Source organism: Streptopelia decaocto (genome assembly GCF_964273445.1).
Source record: "Streptopelia decaocto genome assembly, chromosome: Z".
Lineage (NCBI taxonomy): Eukaryota > Metazoa > Chordata > Aves > Columbiformes > Columbidae > Streptopelia > Streptopelia decaocto.
Genome location: NC_138657.1, coordinates 67264212 through 67286039, shown reverse-complemented (window position 1 = coordinate 67286039; position 21828 = coordinate 67264212). Strand labels below are relative to the sequence as shown.

The window sequence follows — 21828 nt, the reverse complement described above, 5'->3', positions numbered from 1 at the left end:
ATTGGGTTTTGGAATTTTTTGTACTGTTTGCTGCAGTAGTTTCCCTTTGGGAGCAAGTTTCATCAGAAACTTAATTGGGTTTTTTCATTGGTGCTGGTTTGGTATGGTTTGGGGGTTTTGTTGTTGTTTTTTTAACTGCATGCCAGGCGCAGTTGAATTTTTAGGATCATATGTACTGTTGCACTTCTGCCAGGTTGTTTTTCAGTTGTTTGTTTATTTTGTTTAGGTGGACAAACTTGTGATAGAACTGGAACAGAACCGTAACCTTAGCAATACAATTGTACACATTGACATGGATGCCTTCTATGCAGCTGTGGAAATGAGAGACAATCCAGAGCTGAAGGAAAAGCCCATAGCAGTGGGATCAATGAGTATGTTGGTAAGGCCAAATATCAAGCTAATACAGAAACCAATTACATGAATCTAGAGCCTAATAAACCATACAATAATACGACACTTTTATACAGAGAATTTTTATAAGTGTGGAAAAAATAACAAAAATAAAGAGAAAACATCTGTTCTTACATTAGATCATGTAAGCTAGATTTTATTTTTCAGTAAAAAGTGTACTGATTAAAGCTTAAAGGATGTAAACAGATTGAAAGACAGGGGAATGCATATAAACTCTCAGCATTGTTAGTCTTTTCTGTGTGGAGATACGTGATTAGAACTTGATTAATTACCACAGAACTTAGAACTTCATTACTAAACACTAAACTTATTTCGTTTCTCCTAAGTCCACTTCAAATTACCATGCTAGGAGATTTGGTGTACGTGCAGCCATGCCTGGATTTATTGCTAAAAAGCTTTGTCCACATCTAACTATAGTACCACTAAACTTTGAAAAATATGGCAAAGTGAGTAAAGAGGTAAGTCTGAAAGTGCTCTCTAACCAAAATTTCACTGTACTTGGTTTTAGACTGTATCAATACCTCAGTTATAGGTAGTATGTAAAGTGTTAGTTTAAATATTTAACTCTTCAATGATGTGGCTTTAAACATAAGTTAAACAAAATATTGGTGCCTTTGGGCAAGGAGATGAAAAAGCATTGCGTTCATCCATCTTGCTATTTTAATGAAGTCAGTAGTGATACTGATAGAGATTTTTAAAACTGTATAGTGGTACTGCTTGAGCCTTATAATTTTTAAAACTTCAAAACCGTGGAGCATAATCTAATTACTCAGAAGCTGCAAGTACATAGGAAACATGGAGGTGATAATTTCATACAATGCACAGTCGTCTTTTCAAATGCTAATTACTGCAGAGAGAAGCAAAGAGCATTTAGTGAGTTCTAAATGCAGATTAATTTTCCTCTTTAAAATAAAGAGGAAAAAACAAATTGTGAGAAAAGAAATCAGATTTTTTTTTAACTGAAGTAATTTTAGTTAGTACCAGGGGAAATACTTAGGATACCCAAAATTGTGGTGGGTTTTTTGTTTGTTTTGTTTTTGAAGAAAAGAAGGGTGGAAAAAGAAAATAAAACAATCTTTTGGAGGTCTTAAATCAAACTAGTGCATGGCATAAGTCTCCTGACTTTAATAAAAGTATGCCAAGATTTTTTTTCTATGAAGCCTCAATCTCTTCACATAAATGAAGTAAGCTTCTTTACTCATTTTGATCTTATCTGATTTTTCTCACTTTTTTTATAAGAAGGCATGTATAAATATGAGTATTTCAGTGTGGGTTTGAAGTTGTTAAGAGTCTTGGATTTCCTGATATGTATTTCATTTGGTTTTGATGGGGAAAAGTATTAAAGGCTCAGGTTAATTTGATTTTTCAGTTATGTTTTTCTCTTAGGATTTGCGTTAAATATTTAAATTTACTTCATTTTGTCAGTAAAAGTTGAGCAATGAGTCCTGCCTTTAATCAGTTTCAGAAAGATGAAGTGCATGTGAATAAATGTTGTGATACCTAAGAATTTGACCAAAACCTGTAGAGAAAACATGATGCAGTCAAATTTTCCTTTTTTTAAAAAAAAAAAAAAAAAGCGGGGGTGGGGACGGAATGGAAGAGGGAAGAGACAAAAGGTAGAGATTTTATTTTGACCATTTAATTTTTATGTTTCCTTTTGGGATGATGCACTTATCACTAAAGATTTTTCTAACAAATTTTGCTTGTGGTTTTAGCCAGTGCTTTAAACATTGACTATAACATTAGTTTGAATGTAATTTAAAATAAACGTTTTGTTCTGTCTTTAACCTTTGCATATGTGATGTCTGGCACACAGTGCACAGAAAGGTGCATCAGTTCTGAGGTCAGAGTTTTATTCAGATAGTTACTGCAGTGTCTGTGAAACTAGTGCCTGTGGGGTCCTCCACTGATCTTAATAGCTCTGCAGTAAAATACACTGCTCAAAATCTGTTTAGTTCTCACTTATTGATATCTTGCTCCTTGTAAGAAGCAGTACTATAGATTTCCAATATCAATAGTTTGTTCTATAGTTATCTTTAAAATTGATTGGTCATCTTGAAGTTTCAGAGTATGTTTGTTCACTTAGTAATTGTGTGTCAAGATCCACTCTTACAGCAACAAGGCTTTAAAACTTCTACTATGTGTTTATAAAGGTTAGAGAAATATTGAGTGAATATGATCCAAATTTTATGCCGATGGGCCTAGATGAAGCCTACCTGAACATAACAGAGCACTTAGAGGAAAGACAGAACTGGCCTGAAGATAGGAGAAGATTCTTTTTTAACACAGAAAGCACTACAGAAAAAGGTAAGCAAATTAATCTCTTTTCATGCAGTCACCTGACACTGAGGGGAGAGATGTTTTTTTCAGGGATCATTGGCAGAATGATGGCAGCCCTAAATTGTAGTTACAATTTAAGTTTTATTTTCTTAACAGGAAATTATGATTACTATAGCATGGAATTTATGATCAGAATAGCACAGGGTTTCTACAAGCAGAATCAATGTAGTACAATATAGAAGTAGCATAATACTGTAGTACAATATAGAAGTAGCATAATACTGTATTTGTAATACAAGCTAAGTTATAATTTCTAACCATGTAGACCCTCTGCAGATTCGGTTGGATCTTTGTGCGTGGTCTGCTGTATAAATATAAATATAATAATCTAGACTCGAAAATCACGTAAAAGCATGCAAGTCCCTTCCTCAGTCCTCAGAGGAGGCAGACAGTGGTGGGGGCATCTCTGGCCACCCAGGGGTCCCGGCCTCACTGTCCAGCAGCCGTTCTGGTCCAAGTTCCCCTTTAGGACTTGTAACTGCTCGGTTTTACAGACAGCGCCCTGGGAGCTGTTACGTTTCCCTGTTCTGTGGTGGGGGCACCAACACCACCAGGTTGGGCGGGTGCTGGAACCTTCAGGGCTGACAAGGGAGTAACAGGCCTGGTGCCCAGGAACCTGTGACCGGTAGGGAAGGGAAGAAGTAGCCTGTTTGGTTTGTCTGCTTGGTGCACAGGGCCTTCAGGGACTGGTAAGGAGGGGCAAAGGAACAAACACACAACCTGCTCGGTCCCAGACAGTGACTGCTCGCCTTATAAAATCACACTAGTTATTGTAACCACGTTACCAGGGGTTAGGAGCAGGCGCTGCCAGTCAGATATGAATGTAATGTAAGCTTCAGATGAGCTGCATCCGTAGGGCAGATACTTAAGTCCTTGCATAACTCACCCTCGTGTAGACTCTCTACCTTCCATTTGTTAGTTTACAGGTTAACTTCTTCCGCTACTCACCCATGCATAAAAGGTATGCTGCAGATGATTCGGACTTGGAGGATATTTTTTTTCACTTGAGTAAAATGTGTGAAAAGTGGTACTAGGCTTACTAAAACAAATTGCATTATTTATGTGTATATTTTTCTTTTACAATTTAACATGATAATTTTGCAACTAAATAGTAATAATCCTATTACTTAAGGAGGTATAGAATAAATAAATTTTTTGTTCTAGAGGTTATTGTATTTTGCAAAGATGTTTCCTAAAGTGCTATGGTGAGTCCTGTACATCAGAAACATGAGAAATTGTCTGCAAAGGCAGTGTGCATAAGCTCTAGTTACATGATTATTTTACAAGACTAAAAATGTATAAAGTAATGCGCACTGCAGGAGTTACAGTAATGGTTAAGGTATGACTGGATTTCACTTGGCTCTAGAAGATGGAATTGGAACCACATCCACAACTGTATACCCAATCAGGAATAATAAAAAAGGAGTCGTACAAATGGTTGCTCAATGCCCAAACCAGAACGTTTAGATTATCAGTATTCCAAAATTATGTAAATAACCATTAAGAGGATAATCAAGGCTACACTACTACTTAAAAGCATTAATAGAATGGAAAGAAACAAACTGACAGTCTTTACAAAACTGATATCCCTGATGTGTAGTCACATGCCTCTTCATACTTCTCTAACCTCTTTGTTTTTCTGAAACACAAACAACAAGCACTCAGAATGTGAAACCATAGTAGTAAAGTTGGTAGAGTCAGACAAAGGGCTTCTGATGTTACTTGTTGATGGCAGTTGAAAACAAGCAGCTCACCAGGCTCGTGGTTCTAGAACGAGATATTCCAGAACCCTAATTTTCTTTGGAGAATATTGAAAAAACTTCTGTAAAATATGTGTCCGTCCGTGTCCGCCCCCCCCCCCCCCCCCAAAAAAAAAAAAAAAAAAAGGAAGTATCTGGCCTTTACTGTGGTATGAAATAAAAAACACCAAAATTTTGATGTTTTTCTGCTGCTACAGCAACAGACCATTAAACTTTGTTGCTTTTTTTTGAGCTATGTCCAGTCTCCTAGCCAATTTTTCCGATCTCAGCCAAGGTCAAATTATACTAAGAACAAAGCAGTTAGGACTCTCGTTTCTTCAAACAAAAAGCAGTGCAATTGCTTTGGATAAATATTTTTTTTTCCTCAAACAAATAAATAAAATTGCTAATGAACTCTCTTCAGCCAGTGCAAAATGAAATCATCAAAATATATGTTTTGGCTCGATGGGTTAATTGGTTGTGTTTCTGTCTAACACAGATAAAGGTGATGTAAATATGTCTGCCAAATCTGACAAAGATGGATACTCTTCTTCACCAGTACTGTTTGAAGACAGCACACGTCTGATGGATGACGACCCCGAACAAAGACATCAGTCAGAGGAAAATTTGGTAGTTTTTGGAAATTCTGCAGAGGAAGTTGTGAAGGAAATTCGGTTTAGGATTGAGCAGAAAACTCAGCTGACTGCTAGTGCAGGTATTCAGACATGTATTAATAATAATGCTTTGTACTTCCACAATGTCTTCTACTCTAATCTCAGAGGGCATTAAGAAATCAGCGTTGCCACAGCGTTCTTGTGGTGCAAAGAAATATGGTCTCTTTGCAAGTCCTCACAGACTGTGACTTTCGAGTGTTTCAAGAGATATTACGGCTGTCAAAGCCACTCCTGATTGCTTGTTTGTTTGTTTAATCATATAAACTATTTTATAATCTTTTTGCTTCTTTATTCTTTAAATATAACTAGTGTGGAAGAATGACTAATCGTAGCACTGGTGGTTGTTTTAGAGCTTCATGTAAACTGTTTTCATAAGCCAGTTGTCATAGTGAAATCTGTCGCTGATTGCTAAATTGCTGTTTGAATAGCAGATCCATATTATTAAGTATTTCTAAGAGTTGTCCACATTGTTCCTTTCTTAAGACAATGTGAAAATTCATTTAAAAGTTAGCTCTCAGAGAAGTATGTGTTAAAGTTAGTAAACTGTTCACTAGTTTTTTGGTATTTATCATTCAAGTTTTACGTCTTTTGACTTCAGGCAACCTACCTGTAAATCTCAACTGTTTTGATAATAATCTGGATTAGGTGACTGAAAAAGTTGTATGTCCCTAGCCACTTAGTCTGGGTGACATTTGAACTGCCTTGTGAACCAGGTCAGTGAGGCCTCAGAGAATGGTGAGCTTTATGAGGCAGATGTGGAAGCCAGGGAAGTGTTGAATGTAAGCAGAGGTAAAGGGACAGGTAGCAGGAAGAAGCAGGATGATACCCCCCTTCCATGTATGTTATCGTATGACTGGTAGCAAAATAATAATAATGTTCTGCTGAAAGTTTGACTTCCTAAGGATAAATTAGTGTTTAGAAAACCGACATAGCTTTCATATCATAGCTTTCATATCAAGCATTTTAAGACCAAAGCTGAAAAAGTTAAATTTTGTCAGAATTAGTCTTTTTGCTGAAATACAAGGAAGAAATATCTCCTCATTAAGAGTTCTTTATAACTCTTGTAAGCATTTCCTTTTGTCTTACTGTAACCACCGTCATAAAATGTTTCAGTCATGTAACTGTTGTTATTTTTAAACACTTGGTATTTAACCCCTCATGACTGGTTAGTGCATGCTGTGTTACTTTGACTGTCTTAAAATAGTAGGAACACTTCATCTGGTGCATCCATTATATTTAATCTACCTCTTGTGTTTATGTTCTCACACGTCTATTACAAAATGTTTTTGCAGAATTGTGACAAATCTGGTTATCAGTTATTGTAATTCTTGTGCTTATATTTAGTCTTCGCCAAATGTGTAGACTGCTATTGTGCTTTTAAATATTGAACAGTTGAAATTAAACACTGCCTTGTATTTTTAAAAAATATGGTTTGTGTTTGTTTGTTTTTAAGGAATAGCACCGAATACAATGTTAGCAAAAATGTGCAGTGATTGTAATAAACCTAATGGGCAATACAAAATTCCTCCTGAGAGACAAGCTGTGCTAGACTTCCTGAAAGATTTGCCCATTCGAAAGGTGAGAGATACTATGACATTTAGCGTGCAGTCATGTATGTTCCATATGTTCTAAAACCAAGATTTCTGCTGAAGAAATATACTTTTCTAGGTAATCTGCCCAGTTCCGTTTGATTTAAATTGTCCTTGGTATTGGATTACAAATGGAAAGTTTCTAACATAATGATACTTATTATTTTTCAGGTGCCAGGTATAGGAAAAGTAACAGAGAAGATGTTAAAAGCCCTGGGAATCGTTACTTGCTCAGAACTTTACCAGCAGAGGGCACTGCTTTCTCTTCTTTTTTCAGAAGCATCTTGGCGTAATTTCTTGGATATTTCCCTTGGTTTGGGTTCAACACATTTGGAAAAGTACGTTTTGGGTTTTTTTTCTCCTGCATTTACATTTTTATAAGTTTTTCCTTGTATATGTCACATACTGTACATTTCAATACATATTTTATTGACAAATATTATGAAAATTTGTCTTATTTAATATATTTTAAAATATCTCTGATACCTGTTATTGTTACATTTATGGTTGAGATACACACTACAGCCAAACAGTAAAGAACAAAAGTTGTACAGCCATGTCTAATACACAAAATCCAAAATGTCTGTCAGAGAAGTTGTGCATAAGTGTGTATCAAGAAATGAAGTCAATATCATTTAGGATAACCTCATAATTACTCGAACAGCTAATGAGAAATGAATTATCCTAAGCAAAGGTGTTCAGTCTTGTTTTTCTATAAAAACAATAAATTAATATATTTATTGGTTTTTATTGTTTTCTGATTGTAATTAAAATTGCATTGATTTCTGATCTTCTCTAGCGGTAAATTGTTATATTTCTAAGGAACATAAGTGAAATTTCTGTATCTCCTATTATATTTATGTACATATTTGTAATGATCAACTTATGAATTTGCTGAAATAGAACTAAAGATTTTTATATCCTTTTTCATATGTGTTCCTTTAAGGTTTCTACTACTTTAATGCCTTTTTAACCTCCTGTTTGGGAGAGAAGAAATCAATCCTGCTAGTGAATACGTCTTTTCAATTATATGTCTCATTTTTAAGCCTGTCCTGAGTACAGACATGGAGAACTTATTCTTAAAAATAAAAACCATGGCATTTTACTGGTTTTCTAACCAAGAGTCTTAATTTAAGATTGAATCCTTTCTTTTAAATATCCCTTTCTTAAAAATCTTTTTATCTTTCCTGTGTTGCTGAAATTCTATTTTAAAATTGCTTGCCAGTTATTTGGTTTCATTAGGAGTTCCAAAGTGTCTTAGGTACTTCTGAAAGACCTACTCTGACAGTAACAGATCTTCAGTTTTTTCCATTTGACTACAACATAATATATAGTTAGCAGTTTGTAGACCAGTAATGTGCTAGCACAAATCTTTGTGTGTTTTGTTTTTTGTGTTTGTTTGGGTTTTTTTTAAATTTTCAGAAGTATGTTGAACTGAAACAGAATATGCAGTGGTGACTTGATAAAAGATAAAATGTGGTTTTCCAACTGTTTCTGTTAAGATAGTGCAACCTTAAATGATCCTTTAATAATTCGTGCACTCTCTCCCTTTATTCACCCTGTTTAGATATTGTACAGTCTGGGTAACCTCCCAGTACATTTGAAAAAAAAAGAGCATTTCAAAAGCCAAGATTATCTTTGTGTAGGGGAACACATTTTTCATGATCTTGTCAAATAAATTTATTCTTGGTTTTGTTTTTATTAGCACCAACTTGATTTCAGCGATTTTACTGTGGAGAAAGTAAGCCCATAATGTATTATCACCGGAGTCCTCAGTAAATAGTTCATCTTATCGTCATTATCTTTGACCACCTTCTTTTAGGGAAATCTGAGGCTACTAGATTTGTTATTTCCAATACTTAAAAACAGAAGAAGGACCTGAAAAGAAAATTGTTTGCACAGCTCCTTATATGCAGAAGAGTTGTTAAATGATGCTTAATTAAAACCAGAAATAAAAAAAAAAATAGTCAACCAAACAAACAAAGCCTTAATACATCACCTTTAACGTGTGCAGTAATTTAGACAGAAAGCAAACTAATTCCTCAGATAGACAAATATTCAGATGAACATAGTATTTTCAGGATTTTAATGGCACTGCTTCACAGTTACAGCTAGGTCAGGCAGCATAGATTTTGTAGTTAGTTTCATTTTCAATTAAGATTCCTTCTGATATTAGAGGGGAGTTTTGTTGAAGGTTTGGTTTATGGTTTTGTTCATTTGGGGATTTTTTGTTTATTTGTTGTTCGTTGTTTTTTTCCCAAACTTCATTTTTCTTGACATCTCCAGCTGATCTATCTTTACATATCTACAGTAGTTTAAATTAAAAAAAAAAAATCTCAATTTTGCACTCAAACTTGATTTACAAGATTTGTAGAAAAAGTTGACACCCAGATTTTATAGAAGAGACTGCTGTTTGCTATTGAAGCATGATTGGTTGACTCAGAGTTTATTGAAAAGATAATAGTTCTAGGTAAAGTGAGTATAATAAATTGTTCTTTTTTTTTTTTTTAAGGGATGGAGAAAGAAAAAGTATGAGCACTGAAAGGTATGCATCTTTAATATTGAAAAAAAATGCATTAATCACTAAACCTACATAATGTCAAGTAGCACTGTTGTGTATCTATATGTGTTAGAAAACAAACAAAAAACCCCCACAAAAACAACAACAGAAAAAAACCCCAACACATTTACAACCAGCTTACTAAATCAGAATCAAGCTTTCATTAGTTTTTTTTTCTGGGCTTTGGAATACTGTGGAGGTACTTGTCTCACTTTGAGTGTTCTCTTTTCTCCTAATCTAATTCTCCTAATGCATTTAATGCATCAAAGTGGCCTTTAAGCCATAATATAGGGTGGAAATATATAAAGGCTAGAATTTTTTTATATGTTATAATTTAATGTCAATATCAGTCTAGTAGCCTGCAGTCACATGCACAGGAAGTATGGCATAAGGTAGACTTGCAAAGCAGACAGTAACTTTGCATGGTTAACTAGAATTGGTTACATGTCCTAAATTTTAAGGTTTTATCAGTGTAAAGTTCCTTAAGAAGGTGGTGGATGTAATTTTCAAAAGTTCATTTTTAAAAAGAAAATATTCCAAGGAGAATGTATAAAGCACCATAATAATTATCCCTACCCTCATGTATTGTGTCTTCTTACAAAAGATTCTTATTCCTGTTGAGACTTAGTAGTTGTGGACAGCTTAAATAAGCCCTGTAAGATTTGGTGCCACTAGAGCTGAGAAATTTATGACAATAGTCTTGTGCAGGTTTGCAGACAGACAGATAATCTGAGTAGTCTATTGTACCTTTCTGCTTTTCTGCCTTCTCTTTTTCCCTAAGGGAAACTGTTTCAGACCAGAGACGTCAATGCGCTGATGAGATCATGAAACTAGTTTATATGGGGGGAGGAGATAGGCCTGAAATATCATTCTCTCTGTCATGCCCCTTCCAAACTTACGACTTTCACAGCTTCCCCATTACTGCAGCATTGCAATGCTGTAAATCACTGCAGCCTTGCCAGGATAACATGAGTTACTCCTTGGATAATGGCATGGGACCCACAGTAAAATACTCATCCTGTTTGGCAGCATGCAAATGGTCTTAGGGGAATGTGAATCATAATAGAGGATGACTTTTCAATACAATCAGGTAAACCTGATATAACTGAGAGATGTGAAATCCAGGGTAACTATATAAACTTTGCACTTGTACATTCAAAGCCTGGCACGAAACAATGGATCTCTGAGACCTTTCCAAAAACACCTGATGGCTGTAAATTTTGCTTCCCACTTTTCCTGAAACCAATGTTAATGGAAAGTTGTCTTTCAGGTTACTACTAAAAAGCAAATGCAGAAAAACAACAACAAAAAACCGTGTAATTCCCCTGTCTAGCAAAGGCAGTTAGCAGTGGTTTTGGCAGAAAGATAGTTCTGCCTCCTCCAAGGCTAGACATAATTATCCTAGCTGGGATCTTTTTCTCAGCATCTGAATTATTTATTTCTGAGCCTAGGCACTGATGTTGACTTTCTAATCCTTCCTTTCTTCTGATGTTACACAGCACTGTACAGAGGAGATTAAATACAAATGGCTGGTTCTGTGAATTCAGTTGTTATTAGTATCCTCTCTTGCCTATATTATAGCATTAAATATATAGCACCTTAACTCTCATACATTTTCAAATAGTGCATGAAATATTGAACACCAAATTATTTCAGTATTTGAAAGTCTTTCAAATACATTTTGAAACAAATAAATGTGCACAAATGTTTCTGTATAGTATTTGTATGAATATTTGTTTTTCCTTGAAGTAATCATTCAAACCTACACAACCTTTTTTGATGTAGATTTGTTTAACTAAAAATACTTTTAGATGACAGCCACTGAACAAATTTTAGGACTCACACTGAAAAAAATACCTTTATCTTAGAACATTCAGTGAAATGAACACAGCAGAAGACCAGTACAGCTTGTGTCGAGAACTCTGCAGAGACCTTGCTCAGGAGCTACAGAAAGAGGGGCTTAAGGTATTTATATTATTCCCTGTTTACTTGCAAAAAGACAACTCGTTGCACTCAAACTTATTAAATGTAGCGTTAATGTGAGTGCTTTCAGCAGGATCGTACCATGTGATCTATCTTCAGAAGTGTCCATTCTTTAATTTTCAGATGTTTAGAATGATACAGGCAGCATTTTGTTCAGGTGACTAATAATATGTGGAATATGTGGAAAAAATTAAAGTAGTTAAGCAAGTTATTTAGCATATAAGCATTTTATGCTAAAAGCAATGTTTATAAGCAAATAATAGAGCTGATTGTCCGTGAGATATGCTTTGGTCAATCACGTAATACTAATGTGTTTAAAACACCACGTTTCTCTCTCATATTCATACAGGATTCAGTCAATAGCCAGTAGTCTAATTTATGAAGTTTACATGTTGCTGACAAGTTGTTCACACCATTCAAGGGTATTAATGGTTGCCACAGTCCCTGTATTCCTTCTCCCCAAATTTTTTTTAGTTATCTAGAAAGAACAGTTCATATTTTCTATAGAGGTCTTTATGGTAAAGTGAGGAATAACATTCAAGATGCAAAAGACTTGTTATTAGTCTTCTTCAGCCATAAAAGATTGTTTCAAAAGATGACATATTGAAAGGGGAATTATCAGCTAGGAAGGACAAAGGAATAAGCTTACAAAGGCACCTTAACAAAAGGAGTGCCATTTATTTACATTTCAGTGGACACACCAAATCACACTAATGGTTTGGAAGGTGTTCCTAGGGGAATATCTGTGCCAGACACAGATGCTATGTGTGGCTTTGAAAGCACCATGCAGAAGGAAGGATGTTTTCATTGAATCCTTCATTGGATATCATGCATCCCTAGTAGTTTTCCCAGCAAAGTTAAGATATCTGTCTCTGAAAGCGTCTAAGTGAGGTAATAATTTTTTTTTTTTTTTTTTTTTTTTTGTAGACAGGTAGAGGTTGTGACTGTAGCCAGAGCATGAAATCTATTTAACATGTGCTGGTGGCACATGGTCTGCAGGGAATCATAGTGAAATGACCCAGTTCAGAGAATTCGACTTTGGCATCAGTTTAGGAGCAAGTGCAGAATCTTGCAGGCAGATTCTTGGCAGTGTCCATTGCTGCACACAGATAAGCACACATTCCTGACTATGATTTTAGGGCCCTTGTATAGATTATGCATAATTGTTTTTGTGCTGTTTATGCTTAACGTTTTTTTTCTTTTTCTTTTTTTCCCTCACCTCCCAGGGTAAAACTGTTACCTTGAAGCTAAAGAATGTGAACTTTGAAGTGAAAACAAGAGCTTCAACTGTACTGTCTTCTGTTTCTACTGAGGAGGAAATATTTGCCGTTGCTAAAGACTTGTTAGGAACAGAAATTGATAGTGTTGCTCCTCATCCTTTACGGATAAGACTTATGGGTAAAATATTTTGAACACGTTCTTCCTGTTCAGAATTAGGTCTTACAGTGTATGAATGTAATAGACTATGCTCTAAAGTAGAATTGGTATAAATGGCTTTATCCTTTCTCCATTACCTTGGTAGTTTTTGCAAAGTGAATCAAGTCTAGAGTGCTGTATACTTAGGAAAGTTTTACTAACTGAGGTTGTACTTTTCCTAACACCTGTTGGCCTTGGAACAACATGCACATTGACATGAGAGTAGAATCTTAACACATAGCAGTGCTTAATTCTGCTGCCATGAAAGAGCTTTTAAATCTGCCTTGCACCACAGTAACAGGTAGTTTCTGTCCATAACATCTTGTAGAAACATATGCTTTTAAAAAAAAAAAAGTGCTTATGGATCTAAAGATGCTGTGTTCTGCAAGAAATTTGAAAATTACAGTTAAAAGTAAATTCTAAGACCCATGTGTTTCAGATGCTTACACATTCTGCTTGAACCTTTCAGTAATATATAAAGATTACTTGTCTGTGGTATTAGAATGGGCTGAAGAAAAAAATATGTTGTTGGGGAAACTTAATGCAAAACTCTAATTCAGACTGAATTCTAGGTAATTATTTTAAGTTTATAGCCTCATGTTGTGGTGTAATCAGTTAAAACTTCATGGGTGTTGAATAGTATGTTTGGCAAGTGTTTGGGTCTGAAAAAATTATATAGAACTTGTGATCCATTGTTAGCATTTGCAGGTAGTACAGCTTCCATTTAGAGATAAAATGCTCTTGTATTGAGTGGGTGTATACCTCAAAAGGTGTTAATTAAGAGTTATTACCAAGTTTTCATAAAATTGGTATTATAAATTTGTTTTTCATCATTAGGTGTACGAGTATCAGGATTTCTAAGTGAAGAAGAGAAGAAGTACCAACAAAAAAGCATTACAAGTTTCCTAAAATCAGGAAGAGAAGTTGGTTTTCTTAGTCTTCAGCCAGGGATGTCCAACCAAGAATGTTTCACAAAAAATTCAGGAGCATCTCCCAGAGGGAGTTTTTTTGATAAAAAGCGAGCTGCAAGGCAACTAAACAGGGAGAATTTTTCTCCAAATGAAACTGTAGGTAAACAACCTTTTCATGATAGGAAATCATCATCAAAATTTGTGGAAGAAACAAAGAAAGTCACAGACTTGCAGAATTCTAATGTATGTAAGATCTTCACCTGTCCTGTTTGCTTTGAGGAGCAAAGCAGCAATAATTTGGAAGAGCTTAATAGGCATATTGATGAGTGCCTCAATGGAACTTTTATTAAAGATACTGTGGAAATGTCCAAGAATAAGAATTCAGGAGAAAGTACACTTAACTTTCTACCACAAGTTAAAAATGAAAATGTTGATGAGTGTCAAAAAAATAAAAAAGATCAATTAGCAGGATCAGACCAGTCTGCAAGTACATCTGACATACCTACTAGCAATAGCACAGATAAATTCACCCAGGTAATATCTGATAAACCTAATAGAGAAAGACAGCCTAGCAATCTCAGTGATATGGCTAGAAATGTGTGTATGAAACAGTGTCTCTTCCCCATGAGAATTTCACAAGACAATGAAGACCATTTTGAAAAAACTGAACATACAGAAGAATCTAGTTCATCTTGTTTCTTTGAAGCCAAAGAAGAGAGTGTTCTTGTTTGTCCAGTTTGTAATTCAGAACAGAAAACCACCAGTCTTGTGTCATTTAACAGACATGTGGATGTCTGCTTAAATAAAGGTCTTATCCAGGAACTGACAGAAAAAAAAGATTTTCCCACTAAGACCTATAATATGGAAAACTCAGACAGAGTTGGTGAGTATGCACATTAGGATATATTTGATTCCTCAAATGATCTGCTTGTACACTTAAAATAATTTGGTAATGGTATATTTGGAACTTCTCAGGGCTTTGAGGTTTTTGCAACAAATTCATTTGAATAAGGCCTGTGTAAGAGCAAATATTTTTATTTTAAAAATGTCAAATCAGTTTTCATGATGAACTAGTTTTATGAATGTGCTGGTAGTTATACAGTGCATTCTCATTTACCATGATGGTGACATAGGAATTACAGCTCATTTCTGTAAATTGCCTGTTTGCTAACCCCAGCCATGTTCAGAAAGGTGTTAGTAAGGCTTCTGATATTGAAGTGAAAATGAATGAAAACGTCTTCAGGCTGGATTGTTTCAGAGATTCAGTTGACAGGAAAGTTCCATTATGTAATGTGGAGGCAAAAACAGAGAGATGGTGAACTAAAGCATAAAGGCAAGAACTTGCAAGAGTGTTTTACATCCAATAAATATAACATAACTGTACCTGTAACATGCCAAGTGGTTTCTCTTTTTGATGAAGAGTCAGTCTTTGGTCAGGTTACAACACATGGGCATGTAGTTAAGTATCTGTTTAAAGTACCTTTTCCCTGATGTAGCTTTGAAGCTTTATAAGAGGAAAGGAAAATGTTAGTGTATTAGAATTATGAAAACACAATTAAGACTTGCAATATGAATCTTTTACACAGAAAATTTTATAGGCAGTGTTGTTATTGCATGTGAAAACAAGCTTTGTTTTAAATTAAAAACTTGCTGTTGGCCAAGATTCTTTTTTTCCTCCCTGCAGGATAAAAAAATAATTAAAAATATGTTTTTCAACAGCCACCTTGAAAATCAACTACTATTGCTGTGAACTAAAAGAAGGTTCAGATTAATCCCTTACAATTCAGTAAACTAAAGTCTTTTCAGTTGTCTCTTTTAAAAGCGTTATTATAAACTACAGTACTCAAACTGCAGACAATAAGATGTTGTCTGCTCCTTGAAATAGAATGCATTCACTTATGTTCAAAAAACACAGCTTTAGCTAAAACTGTCCTTTCAAATGTGCTGCCATATATGTAATTTCTGAAGCTTTCTTTCTTTATTGAAGTAATTTTGTTGTTTACAATTACTTTTCAGGAGGTTTAAGCAGAGGACAGCAATGCACAAATCCATCACAAGGAACAAAAAGGTAGGGGTTTTCTGGAAACTTGACTACACAACTCATTTTAAAACAATAAACTTCAGAAAAATATTCAGTATTGTAAAAGTTGTGTAGATATGCATTGTATATTTTAACCTCTTACTGTTTTTTATTCTCTCTTCAACTTTAGGTCTGGACTAACAACTTCACAGTCAGCATCAAAAAAGGCGAAGTCGAGCAATTCCAAGCATACAATAGAAAAGTTTTTTAAATGACTGTGTGGCAACATATTCTATATGAAGTATTTCATAGTATTTTATGACTGCAAATTCCTTTAGTGTTGTTGGTGGACTGGATGCAGGAGCCTGTCACTTTGGAGCCATTGTATGCATGTGTAGAAAGGACGTGATGTTTGAGATAGAAGAAGAGGTAAAACTGAGTTTGGGGCATGTGATGGGGTTTGGGGCGCTTTTTTTTATTTTCCCAGTTGTTTCCAAGAATCAAAATTCTCTAGCACTTCAACTTTGTTTATATTGAACATGTGGGGATCTTTGTTAGAGTCACGAGCAGCCTCATGAATTCTCTCTGCTGTTGAACAAAGAGAACGGGGATTAGAGCTGCCATTGAAACAGCCTGTAGGGCAAAAAAGCAGGTATCATTAGCTGGGGTGCCATGCTGTGCTTACTGAAGGCCCTGTTCCCACATCTGACCTGCCTTCTCTGTGTTGGTTGTATTGGCTGTTTTAGCCATAGTAGCTCAGGCTGACACTGCCTTGGACAATTAAACACCAAATTTAATTGTGGTACTAGGTGTGTGATAACAAAGAAGAGCTGAGTTGCTTCATTTCAGCTTATGAACATCTGCCTGCTCAGTGGACACAAACACTGACTGGTCTTGCAGTTTCAAAGGAAAAGGTGAAGAATTTGAAGCACAGTCAAGCTTTCATTGTTGTCGTGGAAAGTGACTTCAGTACAAGTTGATGGACCAGCCCTGAAGGACTCATTGTGGTGAGAAGCAGGATGACTGCAATGATTTTAAAAAATGTTAATAAGCCTGTTGATGAAAGAGGGATTTCTCCAGGTTAGTCACACAAATGCTGTTTGATCATTGGGCTTTCCAAAGAGACTGAGAACTTCAGTTTTCTTCACAATTGTGAAATAGTTACACATCAGTAGCACTAAATTTACTCTAAATAAAAGGTCTCATGGTGCAATAATAATATGAATGATGTGCAAATATGGAAGATGCTGAACTTTTTTATTGCTTATTTATCTTTGAAATTATTTTGTATTTCTGAATAAACAATCTTATGAGTGCATATGTGGAAGGAGGAAGTCGTTAAAGTGCAAATATTTAAAATAATGTGTTTGGATTTTTTTCTGTTCATACCAAATGGCTTATATGTGGATGTTTTATTATAATTAAATATTTATCAGGATAATAATTTATGATAACAATGTATTTCTTAAAAGTTACACGAACAACATCAAACCCTGTATGAATTATAAACTGCTTTTTCATTGCAAAATCTTTAAAAAAAGCAGCTACTATAGAAACGTGTTTTGTTGTTTAATTGTATTGGAAGTATCTGGGGGTTTGCTTGATTTTAAATAAATGAATATGTACCTGGTACATTTTAGATGCCCAGGCTAAGTCCAGAATGTGGGGGTTTTGTTTACAAATTTGTCGGAATGACTTCACCATCTCTACTTGCTCACCTGTTTGATTGCCAGGTGCCACTGTACCCACAGGTCTGTCGTTTGGACTCATGTCAGTGCTCCCTTATCTGCTTTGGACCAGGTCAGCTGTCCTGATTCAGACTATGTAAGCTGAATCAGTTGACTTTTTCTACACCAGATCAGTGAGCATTCAGCATGAGCTCTTCCATTGACAGAGGTGGGAACTAGAAACTTTTGGTAGGAAAGACATAAAAGCAACTCAGGGAACAATGACTTAAGCTAATGCTGCTGTTTAGAAAGTGAACATCTGTCCCTTTATAAGTTTGTATCTATCTGATTCAATAAAAAAGTGTAGACTCTAAGTATTACCTTGTCATTTTGTGTTTTTCTTTAAAATGTATTTTTACATATGCATTACTTAGCAAAAAGTAAACTACTGTAAGTACTTGAACAAGTGAAATTGGTTTGGTTTAACCTGAGTAGTTGTCATACTATCAGTTTAAAAAAAAAATGTAAGTTAAAGTCATGGAGTATGTTAGAGTTAATGTGGAAATAAAACCCACACTATGATTCTAAAGCCAGAAAGGTCTCTTTTTGAGATGTATGTAAAAACAGAGCTTTTGGAGAGGTTATTCTGTGTGCTTAGACAAAGTGCTTCGTGAAATTATTGGAATGTTTTCCATGTAAATTATTTACTGCCATGAAAAACAGAGGCCTTTTTTTCTATTCCTTATAGGTTATCATGGCACCTTTATTACTGTTTTTATCTGAAGAAGGCCTTCAGTATCGTCATGAAGTTCTGCAATATGATTTTTTAAATCTCAGTTCTTGTAGAAAAGACCATGTACACCATGTTTTTGTTTTGTATTTTTCTCAGCGTATTTGCATGTTATATAATTGACCTTAAGGACTATCAGGGAGTGTGAGAGTGCAATAGACCCCTAGAGTTGCACCCTGCCTTCCCTGAGGCAGGTCCAGCAGGTAGACAGGGCACAGGAGACTCACTATCCTCTGTCTGCATGGCAGAACGTGGTGGCTCAAGGGATAGGGGCAAATGGCAGCGTGTTTCTGCCCGGCACAGAGGGACGGTCTCTGCTGTGACTACCTGCCCAGCTTCCCTTGCACAACAGGTATGAGGCTCTGCAAGTGGAACCAAACAACAATACAGAGGAAGGTGGTTCAACGAAGCTGGAGGTGCTGTGGCGATTAAGTTGGTCTATGCCCTTCATAAAACAGCTTCTATAAAGAAGAAAAGGTAGGTTATTGTCACAGGAGACTCCCTCCTGAAGGGAACAGGAGGTTCTATATGCAGACTGGATGCACTTCTTAGGGGAGTCTGCTGCCTCCCTGGGGCCAGGGTTAAAGGTCTGAAAATTTCCTGCGCTGGTTCAGCCCTCAGATTATTACCCTCTTTTAATTTTCAGGTAGGCAGTGATGAGACTGAAAAGGGAAATCCAAAGGCAATCGAGAGACTTCAGAGACTTGGGATGACCGTTAAGCAATCAGGAGCACAAGTAGTGTTCTCCTCTGTCCCCTCAGTTGCAGGAAATTATGAGGGAAGACCCACCAGATCAATACCTGGCTGCAGGACTGGTGTCACTGGCAGAATTTGGGGTTTTTGATGACAGGTTGGTTTAAATGACACCTGGTCTGCTGATGACAAATGAGGGCACACCTGTCTCAAAGGGAGAAAAGGATCCTTGGGCAGGAGTTAGCAGGGCTCATTGAAAGAGCTTTAAACAGGGTTTGAAGAGGGGAGGAGAAAAAAAACAGGAGTAGCAGAGATAAATCTGAAGGTGGTACGCCAGCATTTGAGGGATGGGGTGCTAGTGAGCCCCTTTGTCTGCTGTCTCGGTGGAGGTAGGGGATCCAGAGCCATGTGGTAGAGGAGACATGAGGGTTATAGATCTGTTAGAAATCATGGAAGCATCTGAGAATGGCCACAAAGGAATCAGGGCTTCTGTAGTGTCCTGGTCTGATTTCGGGCTCAGGAAGGTTTCAAAATTATCCCAAGAGTGAGATGGAGAGAGAAAGGAGGTTAGATGCCACTTTATTCAGGCCAATTTATTCCATCAATTAATTACGTGGAACGGAGAGAGAGAGAGTAATGAAATTCAGAAGGAACATGAAGCATGTATTTGAGAAGATAAGCAAGAGATAAGCACCATCTGGATTCAGCGTTGTCTTCCATCTGTCCCATTGGTATGGGCAGATCTCAGGTTTCAGGTCCTCAGTAGTGGATGGCCACACAAAAGGTCTTTTTCATGCGGCTACTTATTGCACTTGGTGACAGGAGTTGCCTGGACAAACTGCTGGCCTGGTCCCAGATGTCGGTGGCGGATACTGCTTGAGCTTCGATTAAGCTTACGTGACCTTTAAGCATGCTCTGAGTCCACAAACTGCAACTCATGGTCATCAAGTATATTCTGCCTTACTTGAGTTTCTTCGCACTACGCAGCTCACAGTGATCAAGCCTTACTGTGATTAAGCATTTAGAGCAAGTATTTACAGCGAGCACAACAGGCAAGCACCACGAGTAAACATCTTCCTGCCTTGTTCCCCCGAGCAAGCAGGCTTTCAGACAATAATTCATATTATTTCAGCAAACAGGCTTTGAGACAATTATTTCAAATACCTCAGCCTCCCACACTCACACTGTGGGCTAAGAACCACCGCCTCTCACAGCTTCTCACTGGAAAAAGGTGGCAGGATCAATAGCCCAGGTGAAGTGCATCTATATGAATGCAGCCAGCATGGGCAACAAACAGGAGGAACTGGAGGCCACGGTGCAGCAGAAAAACTGCAATGTAGTTGCCATCACAGAAACATGGTGGGATGACTCCCACAACTGGAACACTGCATTGGGTGGCTATAAACTCTTCAGAACAGACAGGCGAGGAAGGAGAGGAAGAGGGGTAGCCCTCGATATTAGGGAGGATGTTAGGGAGTGTTTTGATTGTCTGGAGCTTGATGAGGGTGACAGTCGGGTCCAGTGTTCATGGGTAATAATCAAGGGGAAGGCCAACAAGGTAGATAGCCTGGTTGGGGTCTCTTACAGCCCACCCAACCATGGTGCAGAGGCAGATGATATCCTCTGCAGGCAGCTGGGAGAAGTCTCACGACCGCTAGCCCCTGTTCTTGTGAGGGACTTCAACTCACCAGATGTCTGCTGGAAATACAACACAGCAGAGAGGCTGCAGTCTAGGAGGCTCCTGGAGTGCATGGAAGACAACTTCCTGGCACAGCTGGTCAGTGAGCCTACTAGGGAAGGCACCCCACCGGATCGGTTGTCTGTAAACAGAGAAGGACTTGTGGGCAATGTAATGGTTGGAGGCTGTTCTTGGGCATTGCGGTCATGAAGTGATCGAGTTTACTATTCTTGGAGAAGTTAGGAGAGGGCTTAGCAGAACTGCTGCCTTCGACTTCTGAAGGGCAGTCTTTGGTCTGCGTAGGAGGCTGGTTGGCAGAGTCCCTTGGGAGGCAGTCCTGAAGGACAAAGGAGTCCGGGAAGGCTGGTCACTCTTCAAGAAGGAAATCTTAAGGGCGGATGAGCAGGAAGGTGAGCCAGCAGGGAGAAGGCCAGCCTGGCTGAATAGAGAGTTTCAGCTGGAACTCAGGAATAAAAGGAGTATTTATAATGTTTGGAAGAAGGGGCAGGCTACTCAGGAGGAATACAAGGATGTTATGAGGTTATGCAGGGAGAAAATTAGTAGGGCCAAAGCCCAACTAGAGATGAATGTGGTTACTGCCATAAAAGGAAATAAAAGATGTTTCTACAAATAAATTCACAACAAAAGGAGGGCTAAGGAGAATCTCCGTCCTTTACTGATGTGGGGGGGGAACACAGTGACAGAGGATGAGGGAAAGGCTGAGGTGTAAATGCCTTCTTTGCCTCAGTCTTTAATAATAAGACCAGTTGTGCTCCAGGTACCCACCCCCTGAGCTGGAAGACAGGCATGGGGAGCAGAATGAAGCCCAAATAATCCAAGAGGAAACAGTTAGTGACCTGCTTCACCACTTGAACGTGTATGTTGGCTATGGGGCAAGATGGGATCCACCCAAGAGTGCAGAGGTGATCACAAAGCCACTTTCCACCATTTATCAGCAGTCATGGCTGACTGGGGAGGTCCCAGTTGACTGAAGGTTAGAGAAGGAATTGGAAGTGTTAGGTTATCAGTTGGACTAGGTGATCTTCAAGTTCTAAATAATTCTATTATTCTATGATTAATTTAAAATCTGTTTTCATTAGCATCTGGAAATATTTTTGTAGTTGTGTTTAACCTAATGTATGAATTATTTCCTGTGTATGAGCCGTTCCACACTTACTATAGGCACAGTTCTGAAGCACGTGAATGATCTAGGTTGGCAGCAGAGGAGAAATTTTGTGTATGTCTCCTGTATTTTAAGGTCAATATCTATTCTTTATCTTGAGTTCCTCTTGTAGTTACGAATGATAGAGAAAAATTATGACATTTCTGTGATGTTAATGTTTTTCTCTCCACCGCT

The 21828-nt window shown here is 37.1% G+C and overlaps 1 protein-coding gene across 9 annotated transcripts in view; it reads left to right on the top strand.

Annotated features, from left to right (window-relative positions):
• The window catches only part of POLK (DNA polymerase kappa), a 34284-nt gene extending 16608 nt beyond the window's left edge, over window positions 1-17676 (top strand). For 8 of the 9 annotated variants that reach the window (XM_082075656.1, XM_082075654.1, XM_082075648.1 and 5 more), the window contains exons 4-15: window positions 227-379; window positions 738-869; window positions 2565-2718; window positions 4990-5205; window positions 6618-6742; window positions 6925-7091; window positions 9266-9298; window positions 11182-11278; window positions 12523-12694; window positions 13550-14506; window positions 15640-15691; window positions 15834-17676. In XM_082075656.1, the coding sequence (XP_081931782.1) occupies window positions 227-379; window positions 738-869; window positions 2565-2718; window positions 4990-5205; window positions 6618-6742; window positions 6925-7091; window positions 9266-9298; window positions 11182-11278; window positions 12523-12694; window positions 13550-14506; window positions 15640-15691; window positions 15834-15918 (2343 nt within the window). In that variant the 3' untranslated portion in view covers window positions 15919-17676. The remainder of the gene's footprint in view (window positions 1-226; window positions 380-737; window positions 870-2564; window positions 2719-4989; window positions 5206-6617; window positions 6743-6924; window positions 7092-9265; window positions 9299-11181; window positions 11279-12522; window positions 12695-13549; window positions 14507-15639; window positions 15692-15833) is intronic. The other variant, XM_082075655.1, reaches the window with a different exon arrangement.
• The last annotated feature ends 4152 nt before the right edge of the window (window positions 17677-21828 follow it).